Here is an 18,305-nt window from a genome sequence, read left to right on the forward strand (position 1 = left end):
GCAGGCAAACCAGCATATGAAATGGATGTAACAAATCCAGACTGGGCACCAACACTGCACATGGGGCATGACGACATACCTGTATCAGACTCGGACTGGCACTCAAGGCGTACGCAACGGAAGCGAAAAAGAGCACCCATCGGAGGTAAACAACCCCCCCCCCCCTCTAAAAACATACTAAATTGCTATCACTGTACACTAATCCGCACATAACTTCCAGATGAATCACACACCTGTCATTGGAATATTGGTGTACATTTACCTTATGTCTAATTTTATCTTACAGGCTTTCGTTATGCAGCTGCAGAGTCTGAAGGTGTGCCCCGTGCAGAAGTGATTGATGAAGATCTGACAGAAGACCAACAGCAAAATCACAATGTCATGGAGGCAGTGGACAGCAGTTGTGTTGGACAAGTGGAGGTTGAGGTACCAGCTGCAAATGTGGATATACTGAAGAAATGTAAACCTTTTAAAATGATGACAGATTACAAACTCTCAGCTGTGTCTGTAATCAAACCTCTGTAACTTTGCTTCACTTCAGCAGCATCAGCTCATGTTCACATGTTGATTCATGGTTTGCTTCAGTTTTTGATGGACTGCAGAATATTTTGAAGGTTATCTGCTATAAAAAGCCAGAACAGGAAAATCTGCTTCATGTGTTTCTGTTTGATCCTCAGTGACTTTGACACAAAGGCCTCTGCTGTGATGATCACACCTCTGATCAAGTCTCACAGTGTCAGCTTTGTTTTTATACATATGGATATGTGCTGATAAATGATCAGAATTATAATATTTCCCACTGTCTGCTGTGTGCCGTGACCTTTGACCTGCTAAAGACAGTCAGCTGTGGATTATTCATTGTTGTGTCTGATACTTAGAACTGTGAGGAAGAACACTACACAGTTAATCAGGGTCCCCTCTCTCTGAATCAGGAAAGGTGGGCAGGCCGCGTGTGGGCCGCGGGCCATACGTTGAGTCTCACTGTTTAAAATGTGAACATTGTTCTGCTGCAGTCAATGGACTAAACCAGAGAAGAAGAAAACAGACTTTACCATGAAGATCCTCAGTGTGGATCAGTATAATATCAGCCTGATGTCTGCAGTTTAGTGTCAGCACAACTTTCACATCATATTCATCTCAGCACAACTAAAACATGCTGACTGACCTCAGAGTTTCAAGTCCACATCCTGGACTCTCCAGGAAACCACACAGATGCTTCACTCCTGAATCCTGCAGCTTGTAGTTGTAGCTCAGGTCCAGCTGTCTCAGATGGGAGGGGTTGGACTTCAGTGCTGCTGCCAGATAATCACAGCTGATCTCTGACAAACCACAGCGATACAATCTGTATAAAGAATGAAAGATGTAAGTTTATTAGACAAAGTGTGAGCTTGAAATCATTCAGTGTTTCATCATCTGTTCAGAGCTGAAGAAGGTTCAGAATGTAGAAGTTTAGAAAATGGAAACTCCAAACAGCTGAAGCCAACAGGAAGCAGCTTCAAACAGGAAACTGTGCAGAGTTTCAGACTATATGTCCTGATGCAGCCAGTTGGATTTTGGAGATTTGAATCTCTGTTCTGTGACTAAGTCCTTGAATCATTTCTTCCAGTTGGTCCAACAAGACAGACTAAGTGTTGGACATGTGTTGTGGCTCCATTAGGGGAGCTTCTAAATGTGATGTGATGGCCCCTCTGGGTCTGTCAGGTCACAGCACTGAAGAGAGCTCAAACTGGGCACACAGTTGTTCCAGTTCCAGTCTGGACCAAAGACTCTATACTGGGACTGAGGGACTGCTTTGACTGCACCCACTGGGACTTTTTAAAGGCTCTTGTTCTCACTTAGATCATCGATTTCTACTTACATTTATTTCTGGGAAAAATGGGGATTACTTTGGAAACAGGAAGTATTTTCCCCAATAAGCAGCCCTGGATTAGTAAATCACTCCAACATGTTCTCAGGCAGAAGAAGCTGTCTTGTTATGAGGAAGAGAAGAAAAAGATTGAGGCACAGAAACTTGTTGAAAGAGAGATAAAGCAGCTAAAATCAGGTGTAAAAGTAAAGCAGAGGATGAGCTGAATAAAGGACACTCAAGGCTGGCTTGGAAAGGAATGAAGTCCATGGTGGGGATGCAGAACAAGGAGCAAAGATGAATGTGATGCTGAATCAGCAGAAGACTTGGACTCATTGGATTCCAGCTTTGATATCATTGATTTCAATGAAGAGCTTTGTGATTGTAGCAAAGGGCTGGTAGCTCTGAGAGTCCCACTGATGAGGTGTTTGTGTGGAAATCTCTTAGTGGGACCAAAGAGAGAAAAAGCCCTGGTCCTGATGCTGTGGGAGGGAAATGATTGAAGTGTGCTGTGAGGAACTGACTGGGAGATTTTCACACATTTTCCAGTCCTCCTTGGAACAACAGGAAGTTCCCAGCATATGGAAACAAAGGTTAAGTGTCCTATGGCACTCAGTGATGATGGTGCTGTGGCCCCACCACCTCCACCTCTTTGTAAAGGAACTAACTGTAATCTGAAGCTTCAAATGGGACTAAGACTTCCTCCACTAGGTGGCAGTGTCTGATGAGAAAGTGTTAGTGGAGCTGGCCTGGAGTCAGAAACAGGAAGATGCAGGATTTGGGCTGAAATGGGGAAAAGTGGTTCGCACTAGTGCCTTAAAGCAAGAAGGTTGTAGGTTGAAGCTTGTTGGCCTTTCTGTGGAGGTTGGATGTTCTCCCACAGTCCAATGAAATGCTGCTTAGGTTCATTGGTGCTTCTAAATTGGCTGTAGGTGTGGATGTGAGAGAGTGCTTCTCTGTCTCTCTCTGTTGGCCCTGTGATGGACTGCTCACCTGTGCAGGTGGACCACGCCTCTTGCCCTATGACAGCTAGGGCACAGGCTCCAGCCCTGTGAGCCTAAGCTGAATAAACAGTTAGCAAAAATGATCCATAGATGGCCTGAAATCCCCCAGTTAGCAGTTTGGTAGATAGCTATGACATGCTAATCCCATCCAGCAGCTGTATTCTACCTGTAAGCTGATCCCTGCTGAGCCAAAGCACTTTTTCATATACAAATTACAACCTTTAATAGAAACCTATTGGTCAGCATCTTATTAGCCTGCTGTTAGCTTCATTCCACAGAAAACTGAGAGAAACTAACAGAGTTGATAAAGAATAAAGAGAAATGTGCTGATTTAAAGCCTTTGAAGTGCTTCAGATGATCTCTGTCCACTTCTGTCCACTCATTCATTCATGTAAGCTTTCTAATGCAGCTTTGATCTTCACAGTCTGCTTCATGAAACTCATTCTAACCCTGAATGTCAGAGTGTTCCTCCTTCTCTTTCCCATCATTCATGCTGGCAGTGGAGGAGATTTGGATGTTGGACTGTGTTTTGGATGATGTGTGTATGTTTGTGTTGGACTGCTGTCTGTAAAGCAAACACACATTTTGCTTTGGATTTCAGTGTCAGACAGACTTTAAGGTGGAATGAAGAGTTGGAGAGTTTCACAGTGAATTATCCAGTGGAGGATTTTTCTTCTTCTTTGAAGGTTTGAAATGTGAACATTGTTCTGCTGCAGTCAATGGACTAAACCAGAGAAGAAGAAAACAGACTTTACCATGAAGATCTTCAGTGTGGATCAGTATAATATCAGCCTGATGTCTGCAGTTTAGTGTCAGCACAACTTTGACATCATATTCATCTCAGCACAACTAAAACATGCTGACTGACCTCAGAGTTTCAAGTCCACATCCTGGACTCTCCAGGAAACCACACAGATGCTTCACTCCTGAATCCTGCAGCTTGTTGTTGTAGCTCAGGTCCAGCTCTCTCAGATGGGAGGGGTTGGACTTCAGTGCTGCTGCCAGATAATCACAGCTGATCTCTGACAAACCACAGAGACTCAATCTGTATAAAGAATGAAAGATGTAAGTTTATTAGACAAAGTGTGAGCTTGAAATCATTCAGTGTTTCATCATCTGTTCAGAGCTGAAGAAGGTTCAGAATGTAGAAGTTTAGAAAATGGAAACTCCAAACAGCTGAAGCCAACAGGAAGCAGCTTCAAACAAACACAACAAGAGAAAAAACTCTGAATGTTTCACATTAAAGTCGTACATTTCTCATAAAAACAGGACAAAGACTTGAAAAAGTCGTGTTTTTCCTTCCAGGAACCACAAGGCTTCACTTTTAAAGGTGAAGTGTGAAAGAAATGGACATATTTGAAGTCCAACACCTTTTTCCAGTCACATTATTAAAGCAGACAAACTACAAGCTCATTTTCATTCCAACAAGTCATCTTCTGACCTGGACTAACAACACTGGTCTCTATGTGCAGCTGGCTGTGAGACCAGTGCTCAGGGAGCGTCTACAAAGTGCAACACTGAAAGAACATCACACACTCATTTGCTTCCATCATCCAACCTGAAGAGGAAACAGAGACGGCTCCCCTTCAAAGTAAAAGCTGCTCCTTTTGGACACAGTATCAAAGAAAGTCTACAGTATAACATAGAAAAGACAGAACAAAGTTTTGGTTGTTTTTAAATTGTGCAGAAATGAAACTACACTAAGCTCAATTATGTGACCGACATTTCATCCCATGTCAGTTTGGCCTCATCCTGGGCCGGATTATCCAGCACACACTCTGACCACAGGCCCAGGGGCCACGCACAGCTGGGCTCCATCCAAGAGACAGGAAACAAACCAACACAATAATAAAAAGCACTATGTGATCTTCTTACATCTTCAAGACAAACATAGTAAAACCATGAGCACATTGTTTCCTGATAAAATGATGTGACAGGTAGAACAGAGTAAAGTGGTGGTGTTACAGCCTTTCTCCCCTCTGCTGCCGAGGCTGTTAGTCTCTCCCAAACTCAGCTACAGGACTTCCAAATGAATGAAAGCAGCAGAAGTGGCTTTACAAATGAAAGAGGAAGAGGAGAAGAAGAGGAGAGGGAGGCCACCCTGACCATCACTCCAGCTGAAAACATCACACTTCCATTAAAGTTGGTGAGAAAATGTTGAGCAGGATGAGCTGCTGGCTAATCTGGAGGCTGTAGCAGCAGCTCACAGTCACAGTGGATTTCCACTCATGAAAAAGCTCTGGCTGCTTCATTTCTCATCTCATATCAGAGACTTTAAAGCTTCACTGAAGCTGTACTGTGATGCTTCCATATCCCAGTGAGGCCTCCATAATGATTTCAGCTGTTCTGTACACACACTGTGTGCCCTGTATGGCTCAAAGTCTCTGCAGCCTGTTTTTATCTGCTATCATCAGATCTTCATCATCCTCATTCACATCCCTCACACACTCTACAGCCTCATCAGCACTGACTTCATCTTCACTGACTGATGGAGCACAACATGAACCTGTGGAGGCTGAAACACTGTCCTGTCAAACATCTCCCCGTCACCACTCCACTTCTGTCAGCCTTTAAATGAACCCTGCTCAAGTCTGTCACTTCTGTTTGGAGCCAAAAGGAAAAACTGTTGTTCAGTCGTTTGGAAAGACAACATTTCTGAAAGCACTCAAACTTCTTCACATTTGTCTTCAGACACATCCTGAACATTTAGGAACTGAAGAAAGTTTCAAACATCAAAGACCTGAAATATAGAAAAACAACAACAGCCGCAGTCAGTGAACTCACCTCAGAGTCTGCAGTCGACAGTTTGGACTCTCCAGTCCAGCACACAGAAGCTTCACACCTGAATCCTGGAGGTCTTTATTTCCACTCATGTCCAGCTGTGTCAGATGGGAGGGGCTGGACTTCAGAGCTGAGGCCACAACTTCACAGTGAGACTCTGAGAGTCCACAGTGAGTCAGTCTGTGATGATAGAAAATATAAAATGTGTTATTATAAAAGCAGAAAATCTGCATTATAAACACAGACTGAATGTATATGAAGACAAAACAGAGTGAGGTCATAATCTGATGAATCTGCTCTTCACATCTGTGCTTCAGCTCCTCTTACTGTGTTTGACATGACACAACGATTGAGTCTCTCTCAGACCTGCAGACTTTTAATGAGAATCTTTGTTTGGCTTTAATCTGCAGATGAAGGAGGAAGATGGTGTCACATTTAGGCTTCCATAATGTCCACAGTCTGTCACTGAGATCTGATCCAGAGTCAGAGTGAAGACACACATTTGGACTGTTTCCTGTTTTGACTCCAGAACATTTTGAATGAGTTCAGCTCAGTGAAGAGTTCCAGCTGGAAAGATGATCTCTGTTTGCTACCTGCTGTCAGGTACGACTGTTCACGTCCACACGCAGGAAAAACCTGCTGACTGTTACCAAACGGAGCAGAAATCTCATCACTGGACAATAATGATGAATGAACTCAGAGCTGCTGATATCAGATCTGATTTCAGGGGAACTAAACACAGAAATGATTGGCTCATTTGAGCTTTCTGAGCCATTATCTGCTGGTGTGTCGCTAGTTGGCAGAAAATGATTTGTATTCCTGTTCAGGGCTTCAGTGTTTATGAGTCCAGATCCAGGTGACAGCAAGTCAAAATGATGTTACCTGTCTGTGTCCAGCAGCAGCCTGTATTCACTTTGAATATTGTTCTAACCTGACATGGATCAGTTTGTCTTTGATTGGTTTGTAAATGTCACTGTTTCCATTGGACCTGAGTGACGTACAAAGACAGAGAGGGAGAGAAAGGAGAGAGAGGATGGAGACAGCAAAGAGAGAGCAAACACAAACAGGTGAGAGTGGACAGGTGACCAAGGTCAGCAACCAATCAGAGAGCTTCTGTTTGACCCACAGTCACTGATGATGACTGCACATAACCAAGCAGTGTGTTACTCTGATATCAAATATGGATCCTGCTCTTATAATAATGATCATCAGATGATATTATTGTGTTATTTTGTAGCTGAATACGATGTTTGTGTGATTATCAGTGAAAGAAGCAGTGAGGAGGATGGAGAGAGAGAGAGGACAGAGGGTGAAGTTAGAAACACTAAAAGGATTTTTCATGGATTTCATGGATGATTTGAGTGATTTCCAGCAGGACACTTAAACATGTCAGTGGACGTCCTAAAGAACATATTCACTGATATGAAACGTGTCATTGAACAGGATTAATATCAGTGGAAACATGGTGGAAACAGCTGTGACTGCATGGATGTGACACACTTCAAATCTGTTCTCCACTCTTGGATTTGGGATCCATGGAGCTGCTGCTGAGTCTGTACAATAAAGGAATGGTGTGGAAGGTTGCAGCGTACGGACACAAACACTTTGTGGTTACAATCTGATTTTATTTTCAAAATTAAACTACTAACCTACACTGATCAATGATGTTAATGATCACATCTGGACTCACCCAGCCTTTCTGCAGTTCCTCACAGCTGGAATCAGTCTCTGTCGTTCCCGCTCTGATGTGTTGTACTTCTGCAGGTCCAACTCATCCAGAACCTCCTCTGACATCTGCAGCATGAAGGCCAGAGCTGAGCACTGGATCTCAGAGAGTTTCTTCTCTGATCTGTTCTTTGACTTCAGGAACTCTTGGATCTCCTGAAATAATGAGAGGTGGTTCATCTCCATCAGACAGTGGAAGATGTTGATGCTTCTGTCAGGAGAGATTTCATCACTGTTCATCTCCTTCAGGTTGTTGATGACTCTCTGGATGGTTCCTGGACTGATCTCTGTCTGACCCAGCAGACCTACTAAGAGTCTCTGGTTGGACTCCAGACAGAGGCCATGAAGGAAGCGAACAAATAGGTCCAGGTGGCCATTTTTACTCTGGAGGGATTTATACATGGCTCTGCTCAGAAATACATCAAGTGATTGGAGATCATCGTCATCAAAAAGACTGGAAATCATCTTGATTAAAGATTTTGGTTTAAGGAAGTTCTTCAGCACCTTTGTCTTCCTGTTGGTGTGACAGTGGAACATGTAGACAGCAGCCAGAAACTCCTGAATGCTCAGATGAACAAAGCAGTAGACTGGTTTCTGGAAGATCACACACTCTCTTTTGAAGATCTCTGTACAAACTCCTGAGTACACCGAGGCCTCTGTCACATCCAGACCACACTGCTCCAGGTCTTCTTGGTAGAACATGATGTTTCCTTTCTCCAGATGTTCAAACGCCAGCCTCCCCAGCTTCAGAAGAACTTCCCTGTCAGCCTCCGTCAGCTCCTGTGGACTCGTCTCATGTCCCTCATGGTACTTGTTCTTCTTCCTCTTTGTCTGAACCAGCAGGAAGTGTGAGTACATGTCAGTCAGGGTCTTGGGCAGCTCTCCTCTCTGCTCTGTAGTCAACATGTGCTCCAGAACTGTAGCAGTGATCCAGCAGAAGACTGGGATACTACACATGATGTGGAGGCTCCTGGATGTCTTCATGTGGGAGATGATTCTGCTGGACAGCTCTTCATCAGTGAATCTCCTCCTGAAGTACTCCTCCTTCTGGGCGTCAGTGAAGCCTCGTACTTCTGTTAGCCTGTCAACACATGTAGGAGGGATCTGATTGGCTGCTGCGGGTCGGGAAGTTATCCAGACGAGAGCCGAGGGAAGCAGATTCCCCTGGATGAGGTTTGTCAGCAGCTGGCTGACTGATGACTTCTGCGTGACATCAGACAGCAGCTTCCTGTTGGTGAAATCCAATGAAAGTCTGCTTTCATCCAGGCCGTCAAAGATGAACAAAAGCTGAGAGACAGCCAGCTTCTCTGCTGTGACCTTCTGTAATGTTGGATGGAAAACATGGAGCAGCTCCAGAAGACTGTACTGCTCATCTCTGATCAGGTTCAGCTCCCTGAATGAAAGCAGAACCACCACACTGACATGTTGGTTCTCCAAGCCCTCTGCCCAGTCCAGAGTGAACTTCTGCACTGAGAAGGTTTTTCCAACACCAGCCACGCCGTTGGTCAGAACCACTCTGATGGGTCTCTGTTGGTCAGGTAAGGCTTTAAAGATGTCCTGGCACCTGATTGGAGCGTCATGGAGGGCGTCCATCTTGGAAGCTGTCTCCAGCTGCCTCACCTCATGTTGGGTATGAACCTCTTCACTCTGTCCCTCTGTGATGTAGAGCTCAGTGTAGATGGTGTTGAGGAGGGTTCTACTTCCTGTTTCATCACTTCCTTCAGTCACACGTTCACATCTCCTCCTCAGACTGATCTTATGTTCATCTAAAACCTCCTGCAGACCAACATCTGCTGAAAGAAAGAAAAACAATGAGACTAAAGAGAAAGAAAACTCTTCAATGTCTGAACAACACAAGAAGTCCAGTTTTCAGAAATGAGTCCATCAGCAGACAGATGTTCAGTCTTACTTTGTACACAGCTGCTCTGACTGGCTGTCTGCAGTCCAGCTCTGCTTCTGGATCTTTCTCCACACTGTGCAGAAGCTCTGATGGTGACACAGAAAAGTCACAGTGGAGATACTTCTGTGCACCTTTGATTAGACTCATTATAAAAAGGAAAACAAAGTTTGAACACAGTCATGTTTCCAGTTCACTGACTTACATTTATTCCATGGACACTCACTCTAACCTGAAGCACAGCTACAACCCAACATTGTTGAGGCCTCATCTCCTCCTTTCCTGACTGTAGAGGTTAAATATGCAACAACCAACAAATAAAAGAATTTGGTTCATTTCAAAGAAATTCACACGGTGACCAAGTAAAGTAACCGTAGTAAAGGAGACAACATCCCGTTGATGGTGGGATTATTTGAAAGATTTGCTTTAGTCACGTCACCAAATGCAGTTGAACCACCCGTGGATCCATGTTTGACCATTCTACCACTCTGAGCTCTGCTTTTGAATCATTTTATTATTATCATCATTCATTTATTCATTCTTTGGAGGGGGGCTATTTCCTAATGCCGCCCTAATAAGCTGATGTTCAAGGGGAAATATAACAGAAACTCTTTCAGTGTTATTCATTAATAAATTAACAGATAAACTGTGAAGAAGAAAAAACTGAGATTTAAAGGAGAGAGTGAGAAACTTGATCATCCATCCTCATAATACATGTTTATCAGTATCTGCTGTGACCATACTGCAGTAATAACTACAAGTCTACATTTCTGTGACTGTTGATCCATCACAGCAGGAATCTGAGCTCATCTCTGCACACAGAGCAGCTTCAGCTCTGGGATAAACTGCTCGCTTCACGTCCTTCTCAGCTCACAGACACTCATCCTGATATTTTCCTTTAACATTTGATGGTATAATTCATCTGAGTTTACACTTTATCTGCATGAATACAGAAAAACAGACCCAAACACCAGAAACCATCAGTTTCACCATGTAGAATATATTGTTGTTTCCTTGCTTTTAATTCAGAGAAAAACTCTGATTTGGATTTTCTCTGTTCTCTTTGCCACAGCCCATCCCAGCAGCAGCTGAAGCAGCTGACTGTCACAACACTGAATAACACTTTAGGAGGAATTTCAGAGGTCAGTAAAGCTCCAGTTTCAACATCAGTTAATTAATCATAGTTCATCATAAATGTTAACCTGGCTGGCACACATGTTAATGTTAGCCATTTAAATATTAGCAGTTAGCTGAGGCCACAAGAAGAAGAGGCCCTAGAAGAACAATGGATGATAAGATTAGATTTTCAAGACTAGGCAGAGACGTGTTTTCCTTACCTAACCTAACCTACAGTTATGTTTCCTTATTTCTGCTGTTTGCATGTTCACAGCTGAAATAAAGCTGCCTCTTTGACTTCATCCTGTTGTGTTTGGGTCCAATTCTGCCTGCCACACAGCGCTACAGGACAAAGTCTAAGATTTTTATCTTTTTAATGAATCTTTGGTCATATTTATCCAGGAAAACACAAACATGTAAAGGAGTCATCACAGTTCTCTGACCTCGTTGGTCCAGGTTCAGCACTGAAGTCTGGGGGTTGATGTTTGGACCAGTCACTCCTCACAGACGGACAGCTGGATCCTGCAGACTGTGACCTCTGACCTCTGCAGACACAAACATGTTTTATTCAATGATCAATTCTCTGATGAAGTGATTGAAGCAGCTGTGATCACACAGACTGCAGATAATGCAGCTGTTTCCTGTCAGTAACAGTCCTCTTAGATTAGAGTTCAGCTTTTTACAGGAAAACAAATGTCCCTGAATGCAACAGTGAGACACAGTCTGCCTGTGTGGCTGTGATAGCTGCCGTTAGGAGCGCTCATGTGTTTGCAGTTAGACGAGGAGATGTTACCATCATGGACACGTTAACAAATCCTGCAGCATCACGTGGCACAAACACTTTGTGTTCCTGTAATCTGCAAGCAACAGGAAGTTCATTAATAAAGGCGGGATGGAGACGCGACTGTGATGGTTCTCCTTCATCCAGCTGTTACACACATCTGGGCTCACACGATGAGCCTTTGTCTAATACAGCAGCTGCTCTCTGAACACTTTTCTGAAGAGGAGCTGCACAAACCTTTGTTTGCTTTCTAGAGCAGCGTATCAAAGTCAAACTACCCACTGCTAGCAGCTGTTTCTATCATAGTTTAGGATCCAGATGTGTGAGGTCTAGATTTACACCTCTGATTAAAATACATAGTTAAAAACAGCCAATTGAGTCCAAATGTGTCTTAAACCTGATAAACTGACAGTTACAGCTGAGCCTGTGTGTCCTTGGAGACACTGCTCTGCTACAGAGATGCATTTTAGAAACCAGGAAACATCAAAATCATTTAAATCAGAGAGTTCTTGTTACTAACAGCTCACCTCTCTGCAGCAGAGACTTTAAAATCAATGATAAAATCTTACGCCTAAATTAACTTTACTGTTAACGAGTTTTCATGTTTCTGTAATCCACCAGTGTGCTCATGCTTTTTTAAGTGAAAACATATTTTTAATGATCAAATATAATTATGTTTGTTATTTGTGGAGTTTAAATGTCCTTGACAGAGACAGATGATGATCATTATCCTGCACTGTGCTCTCAGGTTTGGTCGAGCTAGCACAAAGAATGGCTATGTTGAACTTCCTCCTGGGATCTACACTAAGAAGTGAGTCCAACATTAGCAGGGTCTCTTTCCTTTATCTGATTCACTTTAGCATTCACAGTCACGTGAAGCTTGTTATTAACTCGATAAGTCAACCCAGGGTTTCAGCTGAGCGCTCACATGAAACACATGGTGTTGGCAGCATCTGATCAATCATATTCATGGAGACGTGTATCAGCAACAGAGCAGCTGAGTTTGCAGAAGGAAGTCAAACTAAACCACAGGAACAATATGAGGAGATTACACACATAATAAAATACTAGCAGTAACACAGCTGCTGCAGACAAATCAGTCGTGTGATCGTGTGTGAGAGGAGAAGGACTGTAAAGGAGTTTGGTGTTAAAAGCTCTGTATGAATGTGGGAGACTTTGAAGGGCTTTAAAAAGGCCAATATAAAATAAAAGGCAGCAAAATTGCTGAGTGTGAAAGTCACCAGACTTATCAGACCTCTGTGATTAAGACCTGTAAGAACACCTGTTTGTACTTGTTGGCATTATATATATATAAACACACACGTATATTAAGCCTTTGTTTGAACTCTGGTTGAATTTGTTACTTTCAGACTGTGAAACATCACAGAGGCTGCAGCTGCAGATCTTTTATTCACCTGGAAATTTACTTTAAATGTTAGATGGAAAATGTATTGCTCAGTTTAACCAAAGTAAGAACAAGAATCCATAAACCTTCATAAAGACAAACATCTCCCAGAACATTGAGCTGCTGAAGTGTCACTGAAGGGAAAAACTATTTGTCCTCCTCCATCCAGCAACACCTGAAACACCTGAGTGGAAGCTCCTCCCTACACTGTGTTTGAAGCAAAGCACAAAGGAGACACCTGCTGGAGCAGCTGGAGTCCTACAGACACTCAGCCTCTTCACTACACAAACACCTCCTACAACATCCACTCTTTCCACTCTGACTGCTGTGTTTGTGGAAACACTCCAACACACACCGCTTCACATACCAACATAGAAATGTGTGTGAAAAAGAGCTGAGCTGATATTAAACATGAGGATTTATTCAGAAATACAGAGTCAGGAACAACATCTAGACACACATTACCTCTCAGCAGCAGAAGAACATCCTTTAAAGTTTATATCAATATCCTTCGAGTCGTTGCTCTTTAAGGAAACACAGCTGGGTTCAGGTCCAGGAGATTCTGGCCTCTTATTGATCCTAAAAGAAAAACAATTGTCGCGTATTCAGAATATTGAGGATGAGAACAAAACAACGAAGGTCCAGAAGAATTAGGTCAAACGATGATTTTAATGAACACATGCGTAGGGAGATGAACACCGTTACACAATCAGCGTCGATCTCCGCCCAAAAGCACACAAGCAGTTGCTTTTATAACATCAGGATATTATTACGCCCCCTCTTGCGTCAGAACAGATACTTGCATGAGTTAAAAACACAAATGTTCTGTTGACAACTTTTGACACAGTTTGAAAAGAACATCGTCTCCACGCCAGGTGCTTCCTGTAGCTCGTCTTGCTTTCACTTATCCCTGGAACATCAGACGCACGTCCTGCAGCAAACTATCACTTATGCAGGCACAAAATGCAGTTACAAGCAAAATATGTCTGAACTCTAACCTAGAATATAAGTCTAGGATGTCTGGATGTCTCGACCTCAGTTGCACTCTGTCTCACCTCTCGCCTACTAAAGCTCACACCCAGACTCTCATATGTGTAACAATTTAACTGAAACTATATGTGTAATATATTGAATAAATGCTTTAATCAAATGCCACTACTCAAAGCTCAATAAAAAGGATATAAACGAATAAAAGATAATAATGAATACTTGTATCATGTGTGTTTTGTAAGCGTGTAGGCAATCCTTCCATACCTCTAAGTCACTTTGCACAATAGATCGGCATCGCGACATCGCGCCAGACGAAGCTTCTGACCATCAATTATCAGACTGAGCTTAAACTCTTTAAAAGCACAAACTGCAAGATGTGTATAAAAATAGTTATAACTGCACCTGGAATAAAGGTTAATATGGGATTATGATAACACCTGTAAAACAAGTTTTAACGTAATACCAACAGCATCAATAAATGCTTTGATGAAATGATGATTAATGCAATGGTAATGATAATGGTTATGACAGTAACAGTAACATATCTCCCTGATCTCCACACAATAAATGTAACAGCTTCATGAGATAGGAAGGAAAAAATGGAAATGTTAAATTAAAGACATGATGAACAATCTGAAACTCATAAAAATAATGTACTTACTCTTTGTCACATAACAGTCTTTTGTTAAAGTTTACAATAATACCCTTTGACATGTTGCTCTTTAAAACACACTTTTACTCCCTGACCTTTGACCCAGTGTGACATGTTGACTCACTACCTCAGACAGCTTAAAAATAGTCTTTTTGTTTTTTGGTGCTGCCTAAAAGAACCGTAAATATCTGTCCTATATACAGTTCTGTTCATATATTTTTGTACTACATCAGGAAACTCAAAAACATAGTTTGTAATATTTTAATCCTTATTTTTAAAACTGTTTTTGTCATTTTTCTTCTCCCATTGCATCAAAAATCATTATTTACACTGAATAAATGAGTCAGCAGCTCTCTTACATTCTTGCTGCAGGTTCATTACTGAAGTCTGGAGGTTGTTCTTTGGACCAGTCACTCCTCACAGACAAACAGCTGGATGCTGCAGATCCTGCTCCATCCTCTTCCTCCATCTTCTTGATGTCAGGGTGGAGTTAGTCTGAGAGGCAAACACACACACTCAGAGGTGCTGTTGTACTGGAAGCATCACACTGACAGGTTTCTAAAGTTCTCATTGATCATTTCATGGAGTTTCTGTGGTAAACACTGTCCTGTGACGTATGTGTTATGGTGAGGGTCATGAGGGCTAACCAGCCCCACTCCTTACTCCTCATATTTCAGCCTGAAGCACAATAACAGCCTAAACCTAACCAGGGCCCTATTTCAGGAAGCCGGTTTAGAAAACTCAGAGTGAAAAACGATACTCAGGGTTGAGTAACCCCGAACTGTCCAACTCAGAATATTCGGTTTCAGAAAGGCTGATAACAAGTAGTTCAGTCAACGCGGAGTTGCTTTAACCCCAAGTTAAGCGCGCGCACGAGGATACATAAAGCCCTGATTAGTGGAGCACAGATTAAGCGAGTCACCATGGAGACGGAGGGAAAGAAGGCGCGGTCAATGTATTTTACAGCGCTTGAGGCCGAAATTCTGATGGCAGCATATGCCGATAACATGCAAATTTTGCAGAAAAAAAGTAACACAGCCTCAGCTGCAAAAGAAAGGGAGCATGCATGGCAAAACATAGCCGACAGAGTCAATGCGTGAGTGTTAATATAAACATTGATCTAGGGATTTCCACCCATTTAACATGTTATTTATTATATTTCATTTGTTATTTTATACATTTTATTTTGTGATGTGATGTGAGCGCAGGTGCAACCCAACAGGCCCCAAACGTTCCTGGCAGCAAGTAAAAATGAAATATAAAAATATAGTCCAAACAGGTAAGGTGTAATTGTATTATGAGCCATAGTGCTTGGTCTGTTTGTCCGATGTAAATCAATTGCAGTTAGAGGCTACATTAATTTTCCTTCTGTAAGCACTTATTGAAATTATCTGAGCACATTACAAGTACATATTTGCTTACTCTGTATGCTCAAATGTGACCTGTTATAGCCACTAGAAAAAGAGCGGAGGCCCGAAAAACAGGTGGGGGTCCTCCACCACCACCACTCACAGAGCCTGGCCACTTGGCTTCCACATTTGTGATAATGTTGGCAGCATCACATATGATCTTCACAGTGCAGAGAACACAAATTAGCATCCATTACTATAATGAAATAATTTGTTAGTTTGAAATGCTACAGGGAACTATGTACCTGTACATTAATGCTGTGGAAAGACTTCCTGTTCAAATCAAATCAAATCAAATCAAATCACTTTTTATTGTCACATCACATGTGCAGGCACACTGGCACAGCACATGCGAGTGAAATTCTTGTGTGCGAGCCCCACAAGCAACTATGTTCACATAGTCTCCTTCATTTACTGAAGGAACAATGATTGGAATGTGAGTGCCATCTATACAGCCAATCACGCCTGGGAACCGTGAAAATAAATGTAAAATTTAAGTAGTTCAAGTATCACCACATCATGAATTAAGTTTTGTTCATCCTGCTACCTGCAATTTTGTGGCATCCCTCTTTGATAAATCTTGTGGGTCTATGACCGGGGAACACCACAAACGAGTACAGGAGACGTTTCAGTGCAACTGTAACATTCCTGACTGCCCGACAGACGGTAGCCTTGGAAACGTGCTGAGCGTCACCAATATTATACAGAAAGCTCCCGTTTGCAAAAAACCGAAGTGCAATACAAATAATATGTACAGAACTGAGAGCATGTCCGCGATGTGTCCTATGAGCAATATTAGGCCTGAGGATGTTATTCAAATAAATTATAGATTGTGCTGAAAAACGGTAACGTTCGCACAGAAAATCATCAGGAAATGATAAAATGTCCAAACGCGCTCTGATCACTCTCTCCCGGCGGAGAGCTCTGCAGAGAATTTGGGCTTCAACATCTACTGCAGGGGTGCCCAATCCCAGTCCTCGAGAGCTACCGTCCTGCAGCTTTTAGATGCATCCTTGTTCCCACACACCTGAATCAAATGAATGGCTTGTTATCAGGCCTTTGCCAAACATGATGGCATGCTGAAGAGATCAAACCATTTGATTCAGCTGTGTTGGAGTAGGGATGCATCTAAAAGCTGCAGGACGGTAGCTCTCGAGGACCGGGATTGGGCACCCCTGATCTACTGGCTCTTCAAGGAAGGGGCACGCCATGTCTGACACTTCCTACAGTCAGGTTTCCAACACAGAGGCGGAGAAAGTCAGGGTTAGTTGAAGTAAACCTGCTAGGGGGCAGGTTAGCTTCACGGAGTGTGTCGTCATAGTGACTCACTCAGGATTAATCTAAACTCGCTTTGTGAAACCGAAAACCCAGAGTTTTCGTTAACTCAGGGTATACTTACTCAGAGTTTGCACTAAACCGGCTTCCTGAAACAGGGCCCTGAACCCTGAACAAACCCACCTGTTCTCTGATTGGATTGTTAAATTTGTGATTGACATGACATTGGCCAATCAGATGAAAGGCAGAAAAATAGGGACGTACTTGTAACTTGAAACTTGAGTGCAGAGTTTCACACGTATTCCTTGGCTAAGTCCACACACAAATTATTTTTCCACCTACAAATCCTGGTTTACAAGTACAAAATATTTATGACCACAATTTGAGCCCATACAGCCACAGACTGACGGAGGCAGGAGAAGCTGCCTACAGACATCAGTCAGTGGATCCACAGTAACATCGAGTTCAGCTGCTGATCATCAACTGTTTCTGTCTCGTTCCCAGACTCTGATCTCACATAAAACGAAGCAGATTTATGCTGAAACTAAGCTGCACACAGCTGATGTTAGCCAGGAAAACAGTACAGACTGCTAACGTTACCTTAACTTCGAGACGATCAACTGCGCCACAACATTCACGAAAGCGAAAGTAAAAGCGACGGAAGGAAACGCCCAGAGAGGCGTTTGAGGGACGGTCAGAGTCAGGAACCTCAGAAACGCATCAGGCTGGAGTTTAATTCTGTTTTCATCTTTAGAAACATCTGGAAATAGTTATAAAAACGCTGCGTAATAAAGAAAAATAGTGTAGATTAGTTTGAGTTGTGTTTAGCTGAGCTGTGTCTTTAATCTGAAGTTCATTTTGTGGAGGAGCAGCAAGACTTTCAGTGTTACTCTCAGAGAAAGCCTCCCAAATGTCTGTTGTCTTAATAGTGGAATTATCTGGAAAATGAACCAGTTCTTATGAGCTGCTTTTCAATATGAGCAGTCACAGCATTTTATACAGCGTGCTTCATTCACACAAGCACTTCTTTTTCTAACAATGACACTATGATGGATGCATCGGAGAGCAAGTCGGGGTTCCACATCTTGCCCAAGGATACCGTGGCGTGCAGACTGGAGCAGCCAGGGATCAAACCTCCAACCTTCCAGTTAGTAATTCTACCTGCTGAGCTACAGTCTGTACTTCCTGAACAACACACCCTCCTTTTGTTTCTTTATTTCCACTAGCAACCAGGACCATAATGAACCCTGACTCCAACAGACACTCAGGAGCCACCTGCCCAGTAAGTCACCCGCTAACTGCAACTATCAGAGCCCTGACCTTCTGCAGAGACGAGTCACACTGAACACAGCAAGTGTCCCTGCTCTCAGATACAAAACCTGCCTTTAAAAGTTCAGAGTAATGAAATCAGCAGTTCTGATTCT

At 42.8% G+C, this 18,305-nt stretch overlaps 1 protein-coding gene across 2 annotated transcripts; it reads right to left on the reverse strand.

The window, feature by feature from the left end:
* Positions 1-281: 281 nt before the first annotated feature.
* LOC146675646 (protein NLRC3-like) lies at positions 282-18,062 on the reverse strand. 2 transcript variants are annotated; one of them, XM_085400633.1, is made up of 9 exons: positions 17,482-18,062; positions 14,557-14,692; positions 13,021-13,134; positions 10,813-10,914; positions 9,266-9,342; positions 7,322-9,149; positions 5,635-5,811; positions 3,719-3,895; positions 282-1,342 (listed from the first exon to the last, which is right to left on the reverse strand). In XM_085400633.1, the coding sequence occupies exons 2-9, from the start codon at positions 14,664-14,666 to the stop codon at positions 1,147-1,149; spliced, it is 2,781 nt and encodes a 926-aa protein (XP_085256759.1). In that variant the 5' UTR covers positions 14,667-14,692; positions 17,482-18,062; the 3' UTR covers positions 282-1,146. The 2 variants fall into 2 exon arrangements, with proteins under 2 accessions (XP_085256759.1, XP_085256758.1); XM_085400632.1 differs by lacking the exons at positions 10,813-10,914; positions 13,021-13,134; positions 14,557-14,692; positions 17,482-18,062 and having other exon boundaries at positions 284-1,342; positions 7,322-9,146; positions 9,266-9,357.
* Positions 18,063-18,305: the final 243 nt, after the last annotated feature.

The sequence above is a fragment of the Rhamphochromis longiceps genome, linkage group LG3 (genome assembly GCF_057381845.1).
Source record: "Rhamphochromis longiceps isolate RC_006_pf linkage group LG3, R_longiceps_female_GT1.1, whole genome shotgun sequence".
NCBI classification, from domain to species: domain Eukaryota; kingdom Metazoa; phylum Chordata; class Actinopteri; order Cichliformes; family Cichlidae; genus Rhamphochromis; species Rhamphochromis longiceps.

Excerpts from the sequence above, each read along its gene's own strand:
- LOC146675646 (XM_085400633.1), bottom strand. The coding sequence starts at position 14,666 with ATGGAGGAAGAGGATGGAGCAGGATCTGCAGCATCCAGCTGTTTGTCT. Across the intron at positions 13,135-14,556 it reads AATGAACCTGCAGCAAGAAT|GATCAATAAGAGGCCAGAAT; the intron begins GTAAGAGAGCTG and ends TTTTTCTTTTAG. Across the intron at positions 9,343-10,812 it reads GCTGAACCTGGACCAACGAG|AGCTTCTGCACAGTGTGGAG; the intron begins GTCAGAGAACTG and ends TGTCACCATCAG.